The sequence below is a fragment of the Phocoena sinus genome, chromosome 15 (assembly GCF_008692025.1).
Source record: "Phocoena sinus isolate mPhoSin1 chromosome 15, mPhoSin1.pri, whole genome shotgun sequence".
In the NCBI taxonomy this organism is placed as follows: Eukaryota; Metazoa; Chordata; class Mammalia; order Artiodactyla; family Phocoenidae; genus Phocoena; species Phocoena sinus.
Window position 1 is genome coordinate 82,766,370 of NC_045777.1, and position 21,099 is coordinate 82,787,468.

A 21,099-nucleotide genomic window follows, 5' to 3' on the forward strand; every position below is an offset into this window, starting at 1 on the left:
ACAACTGAATTGTAGAACACATCTGGTGTCAGAAGTATTCAGTGTGAGAGTAATGGAAACCAGTGAGTTTCTCCTAGATAGGCATGTAGATATCAAAACCCCTAAATTAAACTTTTTATCCTATGAAAAATACATAGGATGAAATTAATGGCACATTAGAAATTGTAAAAGAAAATACTAGTGAACTGAAGATACAGCAATAGGCAGTACCATAAGTAAAAGAAAAAAATCAAAAATAAAATTAAAAAGAGAACGAATGAACTGTGGGACAATTTCACGTGGCTTAACAAACATGTAATTTTAGAGAGAGGAGGAGAGCAGAAAAAAAAATATTTGAAGAGATAATGGCTGAAACATTTCCAGATACAAGAAATTAAGAAATTACTCCAGGGTTCATCATTATCAAATTGCCCAAAACCAGTGATAGAGAGAAAATATTAGAGCAGCAGAGGAAAAAAACACAATATGTAGAGAGGAAAAAAGCTAAGGATGACAGCAGAACTCTTGCTGGCGAAAACACAAGTGAGAAGTCGGTGCAAAAACATCCTTAAAATACCAAAAGATAAAGAAGACTGTCAGTCTAGACTTCTCCACCCAGTAAAAATAGCTTTCAAAAATGAAAGTGAAGTGAATACTTTTTCCAGACGTACAAAAGCTGAAAGGATTTATCACCAGCAGATCTACATTACAAGAAGTGTCCAAGGAAATCCTTTGGACAGAAGGAAAATGACACTAGATGGAAATAAAGGAATGGAAATAAATAAATGAAAAGAACTGGAAATGATAACTACATGGGGTAAACATACAAGACTTTTCCCCTATTGTTTAAATCTCTTGAAAATATAACTGACTGTTTTAAGAAAAAAATAGTAATGTAGTGAGGCATTTATAACATACATAAAAGTAAAATGTATGACAAAACTACCTCAAGGAAAGGCGGAAGTATAAAGTTCTAAGGTTCTTGTACCATACGTGAAGTAGTATCATGGTGTTTGAACGTACACTTGATAAGTTGAAGATGTATACCATAACCCCTAGAGCAACCTTTTAATAGTTTATTTAACAAATAATTCTAGCTAATAAGCCAGAAAAGGAGATAAAAATAAAATCATACAAATAATTAATCCAAAAGAAGGCAGAAAAAGAGGAAAAGGGGAGCAAAAGAGATGGATAATACAAAACAAACGGCAAGTGGACAGATTGAAACCTAACCCTAGCAACAACCACAGTAAATGGAAATGGTCTAAATCCCCCAAGTTAAAGGCAGAGTTTGTCATATGGTCTAAAAGAGCAACACTCAACTGTATTGCCTACAATAAACACAGTTTATATATTAAAAAATCAAACAAGTTAAGACTAAGAGGTAGAAGAAAGATGTACCATACAAATACTAATCAAAATAAAGCTCTCAGTGAGGCTGGAGTTGTCATATAACATGAGACAAAGTAGATTTCAGAGCCAAGAATATTACCAGGGACGAAGAGGGTATTTTGTAATGATAAAAGTGTCAGTTCATCAAAAGGACATAACAATCCTTAACGTACATGCACCAGTAACAGAGCTTCAAAACACCTGAAACAAAAACCAATAGAACTGCAAGGAGACAAGTCATGGACTAGAAGGAAGTATTGCAACACCACAACTGCCAAAAGATAAGTTTCTAGAACCAAAGAACTCCTACTGATCAGTAAGAAAATGGCAAACAACTTAAGGACAAAATATATGAACAGGTTATTTCACAGGAGAGGAAACACAAATGTCCATAAACACATGAGAAGATGCTCAGCTTCACAAATAAACAGTAAACTGTGAACTTAAAGCAAATTCATATTATTTTATTCCCACCATATCAGCAAAAAAATTACAAGTCTGAATATATCGAGTGTTGGTGAGGATGTGGGGCAATAATGGGGTACTGGAAGAAATGCAAATAGGTGCAAAGTCTTTGGAAAACAAGCTGGTATGAAAACTTGTATTAGGGCAGCTGTAGCAAAGTACCGTGAACTGGGTGGCTTCAAGAATAATTTGCTGGCTTACAGTTCTGAGGCCAGAAGTCTGTCAAGGTGTGCACTGGGTTGGTTCCTTCTGAGGGCTGTGAGGGAGAATCTGTTCTAGGTCTCTCATCCAGCTTGTGATAGCCTCAGGTGTTCCTTGGCTTGTAGGTGGTATTCTCTCTGTGTCTTCACATTGTCTTCCCTCTATACGTGTCTGTCTCTGTATCCAAATTTCCCCTTTTTATAAGGACGCCAGTCATATTCGATTGGGGCTCATCCTAACGACCTCATCTCTCAACCTGATCATCCCGCAAAGACCCTATTTCCCGATGAGGTCACATTCACAGATAATGGGGTTCGGGCCTTCAACATCTTTGGGGAACAACATAATTCAACCTATAACGTGTGGTTAAATGTGAAGATGCTGGGACTTCCCTGGCGGTCATGGTTAAGACTCTGCACTTACACTTCAGGGGCACGGGTTTGATCCATGGTTGGGGAACTAAGATCCTGCATGCCGTATGGTGTGGCCAAAAAAAAAAAAAAAAGTGAAGATAGCTCACATCTTTCAGCTCAGCCAACTGCACACCTAGGCACTGGCCACAGAAAATTGTTGCAGATTGCACTACTAGATGTATGCCATCCAAAAGTCCCTCATCAGAAGAATGGATAGATAAATGCGGTATGCACATTAAAGAAAAGACTACATAACAATGAACATTAATGAATTACAGCCACACGCGTCGGCCTGGAGAAATCTCAAAAGTGTAACATTAAGTTGAAAAAGGCAAGTCACAGAAGACACAACTAGCTTGATTACGCAATCAAGATCTCAGTGGTCAATTCTCTCACCTCTGTCAAGTCTTTGTTCAAATGTCATTTTTTCAGCGAGGCCTCTTCCTTTGCCCTACCTTACGTTGTAAACCTCAACCCCTCGCAATCACACTCCTCTCCGCCCTTATTCTGCTCTACATTTCCTTTTCCCAGAGCATTTATCAACTGCTAAAAACTTAAATAATTTGCTTACTGTGTCCAGTTGTTATTGTCAATCTCCTCCAGTTGTTATTGTCAATCTCCTCCTTCCAGAATGTTAGATCCACAGCAGTGGAATCTTTTCCTTTTGCTCGTTGACGTCAATCAAGTACCTAGAACAGTACCTGGCACAAAGTAGGCACTGAACAAACATTTCTTAAATGGAGTTGTTGGTACGCAACGGTTCACTTATGATCATCCTTTAAACTGTGCATATGCGTGGCACTTTGTTGTATATATGGTGTCTTATGATAAATAGCCTTTGAAGAAAATAAAGGTGGTATTTCTTGCAAGTTCTGAGTCTTGAGGCAAGATATAGACCCTTCATGATGTATGCCACTCCCTTAAGCACAGAAAGCCAGGGTTTTGACTACATTATTCCCACAGGACATGGTCTCTGGTGTATGACGACACCGATAAGAAAATGTCAATCTACCCACAAGCTTCAGTCTTCTGTGTTTTATTTCTGCTTGAACAGGGTTTTGGAATGTGCTCATGAATATCTGCACTGACAACTACAGAGAGCAGGACTGCTTTGTAGAGAGAAGTAAAACTACCTGGTAAATTTGCCTTGGGCTTCCTTGAGAAAACAATGAGGAGCCAGCAGCCTGTCAAGGCCAAAGTCACGTAACCAAACACGTGCAGTCCTGGCCTTGACAAGCTGCCTTATCATACTGAAATCCCCAGTGACAATCAAATTGCTTCTGTGTGACTGTCCCAACACCAACCCCGGGCAGAGTCAACTGGCGGCTATTTGGGTCATCAAGGTTGATGTCAATGGCTCGGTTGGTTCAGTTGGCAGCTGAATGTGGAGCAAGGGATCATTAAAGAAGTCCCCATGGAAAATGCCCATTCCCCAGCATTGGCCACCTACAGGCTTTTTGAGAAAATTATTTGCTTGATTGGCTTAACTGTCTCTCTCTCATAGTAGACCATAAGAAGAGGTGCACTTCCATCCTTCTAAATGCTGCTCACAGTAGGATCCATAAATACATGTTTAATTAACTTGGCTTGTACACGAATATGGTTTCTAGCAGTGAGGAGCCTACAGTCCGCTCAAGGAAGAGGACACCTACTTTTCTTTACATTTACTATCCAAAGATGCAGAGGCTGGGTTAACACACTGGGAGTGCCTAGAGGGCAGGGGCCATGTTTTAAACCCCAATTTCATCTCCAGCCCTGACTTCTCAAAATATCCAATTGCCCACCAGACCGCTCCACTAAAATGTGTTCTAGACATCTCAAATATATATATATATAAAAACAGAACTCTTGACTCTGTCCGCCCCCAAAACTTGCTTTCTGCCTCCCCCCATCTCGTTGTCTCAGTAAATGGCATCCATCACCTGCTCAGGTCCAAAACCTCACATTTTTTTCTTTTAGAAATTGAGGATGTAATTTATATGCCATAAAATTCACCCCGAATTTTAAAGTGTAAGTTCCGCGGTTTTTAGAATATTCACAGACTTTGCAACCATCCCTACAATCCATTTGAGAACATGTTTATAATCCTAGGACAGAACTCCGTATCCATTAATAGTTACTCCCCATTTCCCTCCAACACCACATCTACGCCCAGCCCCTGGCAATCATTAATCTACTTTCTGTCTCTATAGATTTCTCATTCTGGACATTTCAAATAAATGGAATCATATAATACGTGGTCCTTTGTGACTGGCTTTTTCAACTTAGAATAACGTTTTCCAGGTTTATCCATGCTATAGCATAGATCTGTATTTTATTCCTTTTTATTGCAGAATAATATTCTATTGTATGGATATACCACAAGTTGTTTATCCATTCATCAGTTGATAGACATTTGGGTTGTTCCCACTTTTTGGCTATTATGAATAACACTGCTATGAACATTTGTGTTCAAGTTTACTGTGAATATATGCTATCAGTCCTCATGAATATACACTTAGGAGTGGAACTGTTGGGTCATATGGTAACTCTATGTTAACTTTTTGAGGAATTACCAGACTCTTTTCCAAAGCGGCTGCACCATTTTACATCCCCACCAGCAAGTATAAGGGTTTCAATATCTCCACATTCTCATCAACACTAGTTATTTTCCTTTTTGTGGGGGTAATTATAGCTGTTCCTAATGGATGTGCAGTAGTATATCATTGTGGTTTTAATTTGCATTTCCCTAATGATTAATGATATTGAAAATGTTTCCTGTGTGATTGGTCATTTGTATATCTTCTTTATATCTATTCAAATCTTTTGTCCACTTCAAAATTGGATTATATGTCCTTTTTTGTTTTGAGTTGTTAAGAGTTCTTTACATATTCAGGATATGAGTCCCTTATCAAATATCTGATTGCAAATATTTTTCCTTAGCACTGGAAGCCCTTGCCAAGACTTGACCCATCTGCACCTTTTTACATACTCTTGAGCCAAGTTGATCATTTTGGGGTAAAGAATTCTGGAAATCTCTTGCCTCACAGATGCTCAAAATACAAATCAAGATCACACATACCTCTGCTTACTAAAGCCATAGTACAAGAGCTCACCAAGATAGTCCTTATCTCCTTCAGCTCTAGATATTATTGATAATGACCAAGACACTGATTGCACTTCTCAAAATACACAATTCTGGGCTTTTGAACCAGCATTCAGCAGAACTCTCACCTCCCTTACCAGCCTCAAGCTATATACCTCATAATAGCTTACTTAAGTTCAATTAAATGCAGCATGGCACATTTCAGTCATCAAACACCTTGAGGTGGATTATAACAAAGGGTCTGACTCGTTTTTGATGTTTGACTGCTGACAGCTTTTAAGCCTCACCACCCTCTTCCCCTTGTGCCCCCGATCTGGGAAAGTGATAAGAAAGCCTAAATTATTTCTCCTTTGGTACCAAGTAGGCAGTCCAAACCATACATGGGGGAACCACCACTCTGGCCCTACCCTCTGACCACCACACAAAACCCAAGCCAGTATTCTTTCCCTGCTCTCTCAAGCCATTTTCAGACCTGCTTGGGGGCCACCCCAATCTCCCAGGAAGCCTCATTATGTGAGTAATAAACTTTTTCATACCCTCGGGGTGGGGGTGGTGTCATCAGACTCAATATCTGAAAGAATTTCTTTTTCTGCCAAGAGTCCGCAGCAGTGATCTTAGCAATTTTAAGTCTACTAATCTATGAGCATGTTTATGTTTCCATTTACTTAGATCTTCTTTACTTTTTTTCAACAATGTTTTGCAGTTTTCGAAAGTTTTACAAATCTTTCATTTCCTTTATTAAATTTATTCCTAAGTATTTGAATTGCTTGCTGCTGTAGCAAATAGAATTGTTTCTTACATTTCAATTTTTCATTGCTAATGTATAGAAACACAGTTGATTTTTGTCAATTGACTTTATGTCCTGCATTCTTGCTGAACTCATTTAACCACTGTAGTAGCTTTTTGTGGCTTCATTATGATTTTATATACAAGAACATGTCACCTGCAGATAAAAATAGTTTTCCTTATTTGTTACAAATTCATTTTATTTCATTTTCTTGCCTAATTTCCTTGGCTAGAACTTCCAGCACAATGATACATAGAAATGATAAAGTAAAAGTCCTTGCCTCGTTCCTGGTCTTACAGGGAGAGCATTTTTCAACATTAAGCATGTGGTTAGCTGTGGGTTTTTCATAAATGCCCTTTATTGTGTTGAAGATGTATCCTTCTATTCCTAGTTTATTGAATGCTTTTATCATGAAGTAGTGTTGGATTTTATCAAATGTTTTTCTGTATCTATTGAGATGATCATGTAGGTGTTTTCCTTTGTTTTATTAATGCAGTGTGTTACATTGATTGATTTTCTTGTGTTGGAGCCTAGAATAGGGCCTGACACATTGTAGGTGCCCTAAATACTTGTTGAGTGAATAGAATGAATGGTAATACCTGTGTTTAACAGGAAGACCTCTCCCAAGGCCTTCCGTATAAGGAGAGCTGATGCTGGAGTCCCCTAAGTCTATAGAGGGTCCAGGTCTGCCTTCCCCGCCAGCAGAGACTTCATCCCAGTTTGCCTTCGACTGAGTTGCATTTTATCACTTCAAGTCATTCATCATTGATCATCCAGCTACAGTTTCCATGGCAACCCTCAGCTAAGCAGAATATTCCATCATCCAGGACACTCTCTACCCCACCCTTGTCAGAGCACCCAGTTCACTATCAAGGTGTTTTCCAGCCTCTAGCAAAGGGTAAGGTCTTGGGTGGGGAAACAGAGGCCTTGGGTCTCTTTTAGATGCGAGGCTCAAGGCATAAGAAATTCACAAGATTTCCTGGCTGATTCTTGTTTCTGCTTTTATGTCAGGAAAGCCAAACCTCCAATAGGAGGACCAGCCTGCAGCAGTGGTAAGGAGAGGTGAAATGTTTCACTTTCCCACATCGGGTCAGGAAGTACTTTGGCCCCATGTTCTGGGTTCAGAGCTTCTCCAGTTGCAGGAAGGAAGTTACCTGGCTCAGCAGGGGTTCAAAGCCCTTATGCAAGGTTTTGCTCCTGGAAGAAGCAGTGCCAGGGAATCAGGTAAGGTAAGCTCAGTGTCTGGCGTGGGTATGAAATAAGGTAATTCCTCAGTGCCTTTCAGGGGGAGATCTGAGTAGCTTCATCATGAAGGAGATTCCAAATAAACTGCTCTCCACCTGACCTCAGCACTTTGGATTCCAAAGACCCCCCCCAAGCAGGGAACCTGGCCTAATTTCATGTTCAACCCAACACTAACGATTGAGTTCCTGCCAAGTCATAACATACAACATTGAAAATAGACTCCAAGAGCCTCAGTGACCCAGTAATGATCTTGGTTTTAGAAGTCACAGCTTCCATTTTGGCCTATCAAGTACACCAAGCACATAGTACATTTGTGTCATTTGGCCCCAAGACTGGACTCTGCTCCCTTAGAATAAAAATTTAGACATTGCCACTCGGGAAGGGGACAAACTGAGTGATACTCTGCAGCTACTGAAATAAAGATACAAAAATAGAAAGTGGGGGTGAAGGAGGCATACCTGACATTTGTGGAGATGGGGAAAATATCAACACACCTGCCAGGGCCAGGTGGACACAGAGAGGTGGCACTGGGAGGACACATTGGCCCTAGGTCCCCTCGGAGCCAAAAGTCAGAGGCAGGGGGTGGGTGGAAGGGCCTTCAGAGCCACAGGCCGGCTGGGATCCCAGCTCTGCCCTTTGTCAGCTGTATGATCCCAAAGTGACTGTTTAATTGTTCCACGTATTCACCTGTGAATTGGGATGAACTCTTTCCGGGGGTCGTGAACAGGATTAAATGAGATTTTAATGCAGAGCACACAGAGTAGGTGCTGAACAGGTGTCACACCTGGGACAGGGCGCTGAGGGTCATCTAGCTAAGCCTGATTCCCAGTTGAGATGACAGGGACAGGCTGGGGACAGAGAGGCTGGGAAGAGCCTGCGGGGCATCCCCAGAAGGAGCCTGGAGTTGAGGAGGGAAGGGCGCGGTCCAGTACCACACCCTCCTCCAAGTGTCCTCAGCTCCCCTGGGGCCACCCCCTGGGGCTCGGCCCAGTCTAACCAGAGAGGACAACCTCCTGCCGGGGTTTGCAAAGCAACAGCCCTCCCTGCCCTCAGCCCCGGACAAGGAGAAAGCAGACATCAAGGCACCTTCCAGTGCATTTTAATCAAAATTCCATCATCAGAAGAGTTCTTGTAGCATACAGTGTTAGGATGGGCATGTCGACTTGCTCCTACAAATGGAATATCCACAGATTTGCACTTCAAACATGTATGAAAAATAAAATATATAATATTTAGCTGTATAAATTTCCCCACTAATCACGTTATCTTTAAAATAAATTACTACCTCTGTCCAATAAATTAATCAGCCTGGAGTCACTAAGCAGACATCAGCCAAATGACATCCGTTTCCTGAAAACATTCTGGGGGAAATACTGGAGACAGTCAAATGCTTACAGGAATCAACATGAATTAAAACTAGCATGTCCAAACAACAACAACAAAAACAAAAACAGAAACTAGCACGTTCCTCACAGTGGGGCGAGACATCAAAAATGCGAGCCAGCTAACGGCTGCTCTTTTCTGTCTTTTCTGTCGGGGAAAAAAAAAAAATAAATTCCCCAAACCACACCGAATGGTTGTAAAAGCTGCAACTGAACTTTTGGCACCAGTGGAGAAAAGACACCTTTCAAAGCCATACCCAACCAGGATTCTGCCAAAGCATGGGTCAGAGGGAGAGGTGACAAGAGGGGGAGGGACAGCTGCCATGGCCCTTCTCCGTTCTGAGTTCCCATTCACAGCCCCCTCTCTGGAGCCATGGATGCCCCCTCCACCTTGGAGAAGGCAGGGCATTGTCCGGGCAGCCCGCCTTCCTCAGTAGACTCAAGAGTTCCTGGGACGGAAATATTCACAGAGTAAAGAACATCAAGAGAAAGGCCCTTTTGGGGGGAGGGTGGAACGGCGGGGGGTGGTGTGCTGCGTACTCAGTTGACAGCAGGGTGTACTCAACACACGAGGGACACGGCCACTCCAGCGGGATGGATGCACAGCCTCTGAAGGGGACGGACAGACGGCGCACACGAGACACCAAGGATCCAAGAGGGTGGGCAGGGCTGGGGTGCGCTAGCATTTACAGGGGTGCTGAACAGGGCTTTAAGGACAAGAGTCCCTTCACAGCAGAAGTCAGAAATCCACCCACCTGCAGCTCAGGGCTTCTTTCCCCTCCCCCCAAACCAACAAAATCTTGGTTAGGAACAAATAAGCTGGTGACAAACGCCTCAGGCTTAGAGATACCCTGGGAACGGGCTTTGGGGGTCGGGGCGCACTATGGCAGGAGGTTTATACACCGTTCCACCGGGGGAGTAAGGGGAACGGCCCGACCCCCGCCTCCTGGACAGAACAGGTGGCTACAAGTCAAGGAGACGCTCCTCGCAGGTCTCCACCGGCCACTTCGAAGCCCCTCCAAACACGTCCACGTTGTTGTCCACCCAGGGGATGATGTTGCCCGGCATGTTCGAGGAGCAGTTGGCGATGTTGATGATTTCTTGTGCACGAAGGACGCGGTCCCATATGTTGAACTGGCTGAGCTCCCCCACGAATGCCTGCGTGGCATCGAACCTGCCCCCAACTGTGTCCTGGGAAAGAGGAACAGACTGCATCGGGGCAGGCTCACAGGCAGACACATCTGCTACCTGTCCCAGTGCGTGACCGGCTTCAGGGGAGGTGGGGGGATGCCAGCCTGGGAGGGAGATGGGGACTGGGGCATTTCCCTGACTCCCCAACTCAGATCGCAGCCCGTGACCACTGATTCCTGCCAGTTCCAAAGCTTTAGGGCACGTCAGGCCTGGGAAATGGCGTGACTCAAACTGGCCCATTTTAGGGAGGGGAAACTAAGCAGAGAGATCCTTGCCCAAGGCCCCAGAGCGAGGACTGGACCCGGGTCTCCCGACTCCCAGCCCCTCCCAGGGGAGAAGAAACAGGGTAGTGGAGAGCGGGGAGAGCCAAGGGCCCAGACTCAAAGCCCCCCAGAGGACCTGAAGTCTGTTCTCTCATTTTCTACGTTTTCCAGGAAACCCCAAACACAGACTGAAATGTGAATTCTCATCTGCCCAAGAGCAGACGGCCTCTGTCCCAGATGGCGAGTTTTCTGAGTGCAGTCTCTGAGGCCTGGCCCCATCTCGCCCACAGGTGTTGTTCCCCAGGTGCCCTTGCTGGGGATCAGGGTCGCGACCCTGAGCTGGCAGCTCCTGGAAGATGCCAATACCAGCCAGCACCCAGCATCTGGAGTCAAGGCAGTGGCCGGCAGAGGCCAAACAGCTGGAGAGATGGCCCGGGGTCGCTACCTAACCCTGGGACTCCAGGGTCACTCCTGCTCACCTGTATCGGACAGACTCCATTCTAGAATCTGTCTGAACCCACCACACCAACTTGGTCCCTGCCAGGAAGGGCAGGATGTGTCCCCATCCGCGCTCTCAGCCCCTTAGGCCACAGGACAGCACGGGCTGAGCCGGCAGGGATGCTGGCCATCCAGGCTGGTTGTGGTGCTGCGGTGGCCAGGTTCAGGTCCAGCAGGCAGACAGACAGCTGAGCAGGGCCAGGGGCAGCCCGCAGGCCCGGCCGTGTGCTGCTTGGCCTGCCAGCCGCTCCTCCCGGCACCCCACCTGCACCCACCTGCTCCTGCCCGAGAATCAGCACACCCCCCGGCTTGATGGGGTGCCACGGGGCCAGGTTCTCCCCGGTGCCCAGCTTCTCCCCATCCTGGAAGGCCTCCCACATGCCGTCCCGCGTTGTCCAGGTGACACAGATGTGGTGCCACTTGCCGTCACTGACAAACAGGGGCAGCTGTGCGACCTGTGGGCGGCAACGTGCAGGTGAGGGCCCCCTTGGGGTTCCCAGGAGTCTGACCTGGGGATACGGAGACCCGGGGCCCACTGCTGCTCCCCTTCTATGCTCTGTGGGTAACATGCCTGACCTTGCCCAGCTCAGAGTGACCCTTGGGCTGGAGACACCACGTGTGTCACAGACTCTTAAGGGGAAAGGGGCAGCCTGGGTACACACCCTGACCTCAGGGTGACCTGCTTTCAACTGGACACTCTTGGACCTGGGCTTAGTTAAGGGCCTAGGATTCTGTGCAGACCAAGCAAATGTGACAGACGGGCTCCCCACCCCGCATACTGGTCCTGAACATCCCTCACTGGAGAATCTAAAGGGAAGTCAGGACTCTACTGGACCAATTTCTTTGGAAAACAGACCAGGCATCTACCCTCTGCAGGCGAAGTCCCAAGTGCCATCGTGGCACTTGGGGATCTGCATGTATGTGTCCTCCTGTGCAGAGCACCTTCAGTTACGTGTGAGTGTAGGGGGGTGGGGGGATGCACGTGGAGCTGGGGGGAGGGCCTCTCCCACCCACGCTGTCTCCTGGCAGGTCCTGTGAAGCACTGTGTTGTAACTGCTGGTGTCCTAGCAACCCGGGGCTCCCTCCCAGGAGCGGGCTATTTACACGACACCTAAACCCCAGAGGAAAACAAGGCTCTCGGCCTTGCCTCCTCCAAGCGCCTTATTTAGAATAATTAATCCCTAGCTCAAGGATGTGGTCACCACTGGAAAGAGCCCTGAGGGTGGATTCCACAGCATTTCCCACTTCAGTTCCAGCCAGGGCGGGTTTAGTAAAGACAGACAGGGTGGGAGGCCATTGCCTGGTGAGCGCTCTGGGGGCTCAGGCAGGCAGGGGGCTGGTGCAGCCATTCACCACTCAGCTCCAGCAGGAAGGGTGTGAGGATGCAGTTCGGGTGACGTGGAGCCTGACTTAAGTTTAGGTGAGGCTGTTGGAGGGTCCCGCAGATGCTCAGAGCTGATCTCTTGAGGAGAGCGCGTTCCTGAATGTCGAAATAAGCCAGTCCGTCAGAAAGGGGACATTTACTCTGTAAAAGGCAGGACTACAGGGATGGGGGCAGATGGGTGGTTGCCATGGGCGGCGGTAGGAGCAGGAGGTGACTACAAAGGGGAATGAGGAAATTTGGAGGATGATGAAACTGTTCTAGATTTTAATTGTGGTGGATACAATAATTGTATGCATTTGTTAAAACTGGTTGAACTATACACTAAAAAGTGTAAATTTTATTGTATATAAATATATTTCAAGCCCCCCCCACTAAAAGATGTGCTCATGAGAAATATCACACACTCATACACACACACACACACACACACACACACACACACACAAATACACACCCTCGCCTAATTGGTGCAGCCCCGGGGAACAGCCCTCACTGACCGGCCTGAGGGTCCGTGACAATTCAAGCTAGCACGCAGAGACCCAGCTCATTCTGTTCCTTCCGTGGCCTCTGTGCCTGGACCCTCTGCGGCTTCCTGGCGGGATTCACAGCTTGGATCTCCACAAGCTGCAGCTGCCTGCCCCCTGCCCCCTACCCAGCCACCTGCCCAGAGTGGGACTGAGTCAGACCAAAACTGTCCCCACTGCGAGGAGGACAGCCCCGTGGCCAGACGCCAGGCTCCCTGCAACATCCCAACCTCGGTGGCCACGAGGATGGGGGGTGGCCTTCCCAGCAGGCCTCACCTTGTCGTTGATGAGCAGCTCAATGGGGTTGTTGCCCCACTCTATCAGCACGATCTCGTTGGCCTGCCCGGGCACCGCGTAAGAGAACGGGGTGCCGATGCCCGGCGAGGCGCTGGACCGCAGCCACAGGCAGATGGTGAAGGCGTACAGCTCGGGCAGCGTCTTCTTGACCTTGCCGTACAGGTAGTTTGTGCGGAGCGGGAGGGACACTTTGAAGGCATCAGGCGACTTGAAAGCACTGTTGCCTGGGGCGGGGGAGAGAGGGGCAGCAGCATGTGAGCCCCCTCTCAACCACAACCCAGAGCGGCAGCCCACCTGGACCCCCGCCCGGCCTACCAGCGGGTCCCCCAAGCAATGGAGCACCTGCTACTGACCGGCTGCTGTTCAGTGCTGAAGCTCCAGTGGGAAACAGGCATATCCTCACTCTTGGAAGCTCAAGGAAGTGGGTAGGGGCAAGCTGGATTTAACTTTCTGGTTAAATTAAGCCAGAAACCCTGTTCCCTCCACTGTTTGCTTGAAATCCCGGCCCCTTCAGCAGGGCTGGGTCAGGGGCCTGCAGGGCTTGGAGGCAGGACATCTTACAGGAACCCAGGCGCTCCAAAGACACTTGTCCCCCAGTGAGTCCATGTCACTTCTCCCCCAGAAGAATCACCACTGCCCGAGGCGACGGAGCCAGGCACCCGTGACTCGACACACCTTAAGTCAGAAGGGGCTTTTGGACTAAATCTCTGGTGTGAATTGCTTTGCTCGTGATCTGCCCTGCTCTCCTCAAGAGGACACCAAGTTGATGGACTGTCTCCTGCAGTCTGGAAGCAATGGGAGGCAGCGAAATGCAGAGGTTCCCTCTCCACAGAGGCTACCCACAGGCCAGGGTCTTGACCCTTGAGGCCTGCCTGGGGCCGTCCCCATGTAAATGGCACTTCCCAGACCTTTTGAAAACTAGTGATGCTCTTAAACAGGTCTAAGTCATTTTCAGTTTTGATTTAAGCTCAAAATTAATGGCAGCATCATAAATAAACACGCAAGAAGACAAGCCCCTGCCCGGTTATCACAGATCTCAGAGTTTGCAGGGGACTGGTGACTCTGGGAGCTGTCACAGCCAAAGCTTCCCTCTTATTTGGGGACCAGGCACTGCCAGGGAAGGAACCTAAATGCCTTTCATTCATTCAACAAGTATTTATTAAACACACACAAGGGGCCAGATGGTCCCCATCTCTGTCAAAGACAGGCAGGCTCTCCCGGCCTGGAACCAAACTGCCCATGTCACTGGTGGACTAAATCTGTCCCTTTCTTGCCCCCTCTGTAGAACAGGACCCAGAGTGGATGAACTTTCTCCATCACAATCCCCCAAACTCATTTTCTGCCACAGTGAGGAACACGTGAGAGAAGCTCTTCGGTGCCACGGTTCACACCGACCGAAGGACCTTCTGCAAAGGAAGGCAGCAGGGCCCAGGGTCACCCTTCCAACCTCTCCGGAACAGGCAGCATAGGAATACTAGAATCTGGGCTTCATACGTAGCATTTACTTCTATCTGCTGGTTGTGCAGTCTTGCCTCATCCATCCTGACCTCCCAAGGCCGTGGGGCACCCGGCGAGGGCTGGGAAGACCCTGTTGCCTGGGGAAGCCGAGGATGCGGCCAGGCTAGAGGTTAGGCTGGCACGGGCCCCACATGAGGCTGAAGCAGAGCTAAGAGAGAGAACCAGAAAGCCCCAACTCCCCGATTTGGCAGGCTGCACAGTGGGGGCACCACGGGACTTACCCCAGGTCACGCAGCCCGTGAGTGACGGAACCGGGAACGGAAGTCCCGCTTCCCGCTACGCGCAGCTGCGCGTACTTAATCTGCAAACGCTCGTGTTTTCACGAGATGTGATTATCTAATAGAGAGAAATTGCTTCTCTCCTGGCAGGTGGGCAGGCTTGCTGACTTAATAAGGCTCGGTGTCAGTAATATCGTTAGCTCGGTGACAACAGAGGTTTCATCAGAGCTGGGAGAGCCGAGGGGTGGCCATACCTCGAAAGCCAGCCAGTGCCCTCTATTTACATAAAACAGCTTGGAGGTTCAGAGGAAACTCAGTTAAAACCAATTAAGGAATTAAAAGCCCTGACCAATAAATCAGAGACTGCAGGTGGCAGACAAGCTAAAGAGGGGGGTGGCTTGAGACCAAAGAGACAAGGATTCCAACGTTTACTTCAACTCCGAGCTCGGCTCTCCCTCGCCGGCGGACCTGTGTCTGGAGGCAGCCACAGATGAGGAGGTCTCACAATAAAGAAAATGAGCACCCGTGGGACCTGGGCGGCAGGGGCACACACAGGGTTGGATGCACACCACTGGGCCGGGAGGAGCCTCCCGCCCAGCATGGCCGGAGCTCACATGCCCCTCCAGGCTGCAGCCTTCATGACTCTGGTCCTCGGAGGTCACCACTAACCTCAACCCCAGCTCTGCAATCTGCCAGCCACGTGAATGCAGGCATCGCTTAGCTCTGACTCAGTCCCTCGTCTGACTAGATCCCATCTCACTGGGTTGTTGCAGGGGTTACAGAGGATAGAGAATGTGGAGCTCAGAGGCCAGCGTCTGGTGCAGAACAGGCACTTAGCAGGCAGGGGATGACGCGGCGAAGGCCAGAGCACCCCAGAGCCCCCACTTTGCACATGGTGGAGGGCTCTCTCCAGACAAAGCCCCCACTTTGCACATGGTGGAGGGCTCTCTCCAGACAAAGCCCCCACTTTGCACATGGTGGAGGGCTCTCTCCAGACAAAGCCCCCACTTTGCACATGGTGGAGGGCTCTCTCCTCTGGGCTAAGCAGGAGGCTTCTAAGGGACACAGTGTATGTTCTACTCATGGTATATTTGGGGCCTGGGAGTTTACAGATCCCTTCACACTTGTCTCTACATGACAGACATAAACTCAGAACTGCCCAGAAGGCTAATCGGTCAGCAGATGATAATTTTCCTCAAAGACTCATCCCACGGCTGGGTGGAGCAAACAGGATTCGAGAATTCTCGTGGTGGGGTCAAAAGGCAGAGGACAGCAGAGGCTGAGCTGCTGCCCAGTGCCAGGGCCTGCGGGCTCTGCAAGAATGGCCAGCCAGGGGGACTTAATGTCGTGCAGTCCAGCTCTATGTTGTGCAGTCCAGCTCTAGTTCGAACACGGACTTCCCCTCTGGGCCAGGTGAGTTCTGAGCGCTTTCCGTAGCACCAAAGAGCATGGGTGCAGGAATCAGACTGGCTGGGGTGAGCCCTGACTGTTGCTTTCTGGCTGTGAACAGACAGGCTAAGGATGGGAGGGAGAGTCAAAAAGCAGCATCTCCTGGGTGGCCCAAGCCATGATGAAGAACCTTAGAGGAAGCCACGTGAAACTCACAACCTCCCTGGAGTCACAGAACAAAACGGGGAGGGGCGGGATTATGTGACTGCGGCTGCTCACCAGCCGGTCCCCTCTCCCCACAGGACACATCTGGCTGAGAACCTTGGAGCACTTTTCTGGTCTATGAAATGGGTATAACAGGAATCCTGTCTCCATGCTCTAACTCAGTGGGCTTCTACTAACCCACCTCCTTGTAGCCATGCGGCTGCCATGCCAAGTGAGGTATACAGCCACCAAGGTCTCTGGCAAAGCCCTCCCCTCATTCTACAGCCAACCCTGCTTCAAGCTACTGAGTAACTGCAGTGTCCCTGCTCCCTCAGCCTGCAGGTTCCAGGTCCCATGAGGGCGAGGCTGGGCAAGGGAACCCGAGCCACCCTCCCCTGGCCCTGACGCTGCCTTCCTCTCCTCCTGCCCTGTGACAGAGGCCTGAGCTGCAGTTGCTTTGCCTCGGGGGAAGGCTCTTGAGACCTAATGAGCTTCCTGAGGTCACCCAGCAATGGAGGTGAGGCAGAGAGGACTTTTTTTTTTTAACTCAAGAATCCAAGTGTAATAATAAGAGGAAGGAAGGAAGGACAGACTTTTCTGGAGGGAGAGAACAGGAAAGGGATGAAGGAGACCTGTGTCTTCTGGGATGCTGCTGTAAAAGCAACTAAATCGAATGAAACAGAAACACCATCCCCTTGGGTGACTCCATCGGGCTCTGCGGAGCCGACATCGCTGAAAGAGTAAGCGGACATTCTGCCATTGGACATTCACCTACCCATTCATAAAACTGAGTCATGAGAAATTGCCCTTGTCAGCTTAGTGTATCTGAAAAGACTACAATCTTATATCCACTACCAGCAGACGTAAAACTTCACACCCCGTGCAACCTGAATGATCTAGGGCCCTTGATCCCTCCCCTTCCTGTCTGTGGAAGAAACTTACCCACCAGAAAGTGAGCAGAGAAGAGAAAGATACTCAGAATCTGCTGCAGGGGCTAGGTAAGAAGGGACTGAAATGGCCACCTGGCAGGAGGTCAGGGATTAGGTTGTTTGTCTGAGCTGATCCTGAGCGTCTTGCTTTTCCACGGACGATGCCAGTGGGGCTGGGGGCAGGGTTAATTCCAGAAATGGCTGTTATCAGTCACCCTCATTGTCTGCTTCCTGTTCACGCATGCTGTGCGAGTTTGGAATCGTGTAGTGGGAGTAATACAAATGCAAAGCGGTCAGTAATGTCTCACCCTAGAAAGACATTAATGACAAGCTCTTCTTTGGAGACCTAGCAATCCAGTTTGAATTCATCAGCCATAACTGGGCAAGGAAGAAATTGGGCTAGCACAAACACTTCTTGCTGGGACTACATAAGTACAACCAATCAGGTACAATGGTCTCTAACCTGGCTAAAAGAAAAGCCACCTGGCTGGTCACAACTGACCCAGCTGGATTTCAGGACATGTTTTCCTAACCAGAACCTAGTCCTGTTTATGAACACTATTTTGCTATTACAATTGGCTGAGGAATCCTTTCCAGAATCTTCAGAGCTATAGTACATCTGTTAAGTCAGATATTCCTATAATTTATCACGCAATAAAAGGAATATGAGTGAGTCTAAATACAGACTATAAAACGACAACAACAAAAAACAGCCACGAACCATGTGGTGCCACAATCACCACTGACAACGGGGGTCTGAGCACAAGTGATGAAAACCAGGCCACTCCCATCAGCCATCAGCCCCCTCCATCCCCACCATCTCTGACAAGTGCCAACAAGGCCAAGTCGGCCCACCTGTGGGGGAGAAACCCCAACCCTGTGCACCATGAGATGACTCAGGTCGAAAAAGCAACACTTCATCTGAGAAGTGAGAGGCAGAAGGGAGAGGTGGATTGTTGATTGGATGGTAAGGAGTCAGGTGGTTTTCTGCACCCAGGACTGAAGGTTCAGAGGTGATGGGAGAGCAGCCTCAGAGCCGAGCAAACTCGGGAAACTCGGGAGCAGAGCCACTGCCCCGAGAGTCAGCAGGCAGGGGTCTGGGAGTGGCCTCATCTGTCAATGGCCAAGAGGGCTGTGCTGCTGACCCCTCCCGGCCTGCCCTCCCTTGCTCTGAGCCCCACTTCCAAGCCAAGAAGAGGCAGCCAAGAAGGAAGACAGTGGGCTGGGGGCCCGGATGGATGTCAGCCAAGGGGCCACAGAGACACTGGTGAAGCACTCACCTCGCTCCAGCTCGGTCACCCTCTGCAGCAGCGAGTTCAGGGCACTCTCGGTCTTCTGGCGGTGAGCTGAGGTCTCGTTGTGGAGCAGGGACTTCTCGTCCTCCAGCTCGGCCACCTTGCTCAGCAGCTGCCTCTCCAGCTCCCCCAGCCGCCGCTGGAGCACCTCCCGAAAGTCGCCGGGCAGCGCCGTGCTGGACACGTTCACTCGGAGCTGGTGCTTTTGGTGGGGGAGGAGTGGATGCAAGCGGGAGAAGTATTAAGGCCAGTTAAAAAGAAACTGTGAGATGTAGCTCTAATGCCCCCCTACACACAGGGAGAAGCTTCCAAAGTGGGAGTATTCAATCGTGCCAGTGGCAGGAAAGGGAGCATTTCACTGATGCTTTTTTTTTTTTTTTTGGTTGGGGGTATGGAAAGGATTTCATAGTCAGACAAGAATTGCTCTGCTGCGATATTTGAAACTTAGGAATCTCATTTCTCCTCTGAGAAAGCTGTTTTTCTTCTTTTACTAAAAGGTCAAAAATTTAACCAATATCTGTCATTCTCAAGTAAAGACCAAAATACAGCTAGGATTAAAAGAGAGAGAAAGAGTTAATCAAATGGTCCTCAAAACTGATGAACTTTCATCTAACCCCCCCAAGCTCCAGTATGGCACAAAGGTGCGTGACTAGGGTTGCAGGGATGTTACTGGAAAATGAGAACTCTAAAGCGTGACTACTCTGAATTCCAGAAATCTTTGCTTTTATTTCTTTCACTCCTCTACCATTTTGCTGGCTCTGAAGGCAGCCAGCCACTGTCTAGCCATGAGTCCTTGGCAAGCTATTTACCCCCTCTCTCTAAGTGCTCCAAATTTTAAATGCAGATTATAGGATCTGCCTCACGGGGTTGTCGCACGGGTTAAAATTAGATAATACGCCTGGCGCATATTTAGTGTTCCAGAAATGTTAGCTGTTATTAATCATAATGAATCGAAGGATATACAGATGCTGGAAATACTGTATTTAGCCATCATGCCACGGGAAACTCTCAAGTAATTTTGCAATAATTACCACCTGTAATTGAAACCTAGTTTTGCGAAGTAGTATTTTGGTAAATGTGTATAACAGAAACATCCACACTGCTTAAACAGGGTGGAAAGTAAAGATAGAAATTAAATGAACATTTCTCTCTCAAAGTTCCAAACTGCATACGCCTTCCAAGAGAGAAGGGAATAAGGTCCCTTCCCCCAAAGCAATCGGGAAGGGCACCTTAGATCCGCGCAATTTGGGGACAGTGGCTTTGAAGTTAACCAGGTTTCCTCCAAGGCGCGTCTAGTATGGCCGGTGACTGGCCCGCGCTCGCCTCCCGCCGAGACCCCCGGACCTCCACCTGCTCTCGTCCAGCCCAACTTGATTTATGAAAGGAAACACCGGACGCCCAGGGCTGCTGACCTCACGCGGCAGCCTCACGTCACCCGACAGAAGCTTCACGAGCACGTCCTGCTAGGGGAGACTCGGAGATTTGCAAAGAGAGAGAGGAGGCCATCCGCGTTCGCCAGCCCGGACCTCGGGAAGTGAATGGCCGCACAGCTGGCAGTCCTGGCGCGAGGGGCGATTTAACCCTTCCCTTCCAGTAAGGAGGTGGGGAGGAGGGATGCGAGCCAAGCAAGTAAGTTCCAGAGCAGGACCGAGAACGCCCCTGACCCCGAACCCAGCTCGCCCTGCTTCTGAGCGCGTCCGGGCTGCCGTGTTCCGCACAACCTGGTGGCAGGACCATGCGCCCCTCCTCTGCCCTGAGCCTCGGGGACGTTCCCCCAGGGACCCCTCGCCCTGCTACCTCGAGGCTCTCCAGGCGGTCCTTGAGGGTCTGCAGAGAGCGGCTGAGCTGCTCCACGACGTGGCCAGGGTCCCGCGGCAGGTCGCCCATGGTGTCCTTGCCCGAGGCCGCCCGGCCCGGCGCCTTGCCCCCCGCAAGCCCCTCGCAGCGCCCCAGCTTGGCCGTGAGCTCGCGAATGGCCTCGCGTTGCGAGCCCAGCGTCTCCTTCTGCTGCACGACGGTCTCACGCAGCTGCAGCACCGCGGCCCGCAGCTCCTCCTCGGGGCTCAGCGCGCCGCCCTGCATGGGCATCGCGGGCAGTGGGCAGCCGGCGCGCGCCGCCTCCGGGGGCAAAGCAGTGCACACGAAGCGGTTGCCGGGCGCCAGGCCGTCTTGGGCCCCGGCAGCCACGGCGAGCGCCACGCCAGCGGCCAGCAGCGCCAGCATCCCGCCGCTGCCGCGCTCACTCCAGCATCCGCGGGCGGGCGGGCAGGCTAGCGGGCTAGCGGGCGCCGTCGGGGCGGGCGGCGGGGGCGCCTGCGCGGAGGGCTGCGGCCGGGCGCGCCGCTCGAGGGCAGCGGGAGCGCGGGAGCCCGCGGAGCCGCCAGCCGTCGTACGTCTCTTTCGCTCTGCCTGGCTCCGCGCTCTGGCCAGGCCGGGCCCG

At 49.6% G+C, this 21,099-nt stretch overlaps 1 protein-coding gene across 1 annotated transcript; it reads right to left on the reverse strand.

Moving 5' to 3' along the window:
- Positions 1 to 8,650: 8,650 nt before the first annotated feature.
- NPTX2 (neuronal pentraxin 2) lies at positions 8,651 to 20,882 on the reverse strand. The gene is made up of 5 exons (XM_032605754.1): positions 20,457 to 20,882; positions 18,645 to 18,861; positions 13,086 to 13,330; positions 11,177 to 11,356; positions 8,651 to 10,140 (listed from the first exon to the last, which is right to left on the reverse strand). Exons 1-5 carry the CDS (start codon positions 20,880 to 20,882, stop codon positions 9,913 to 9,915), a joined length of 1,296 nt encoding a protein of 431 aa, XP_032461645.1. The 3' UTR covers positions 8,651 to 9,912.
- Between the last annotated feature and the right edge of the window lie 217 nt (positions 20,883 to 21,099).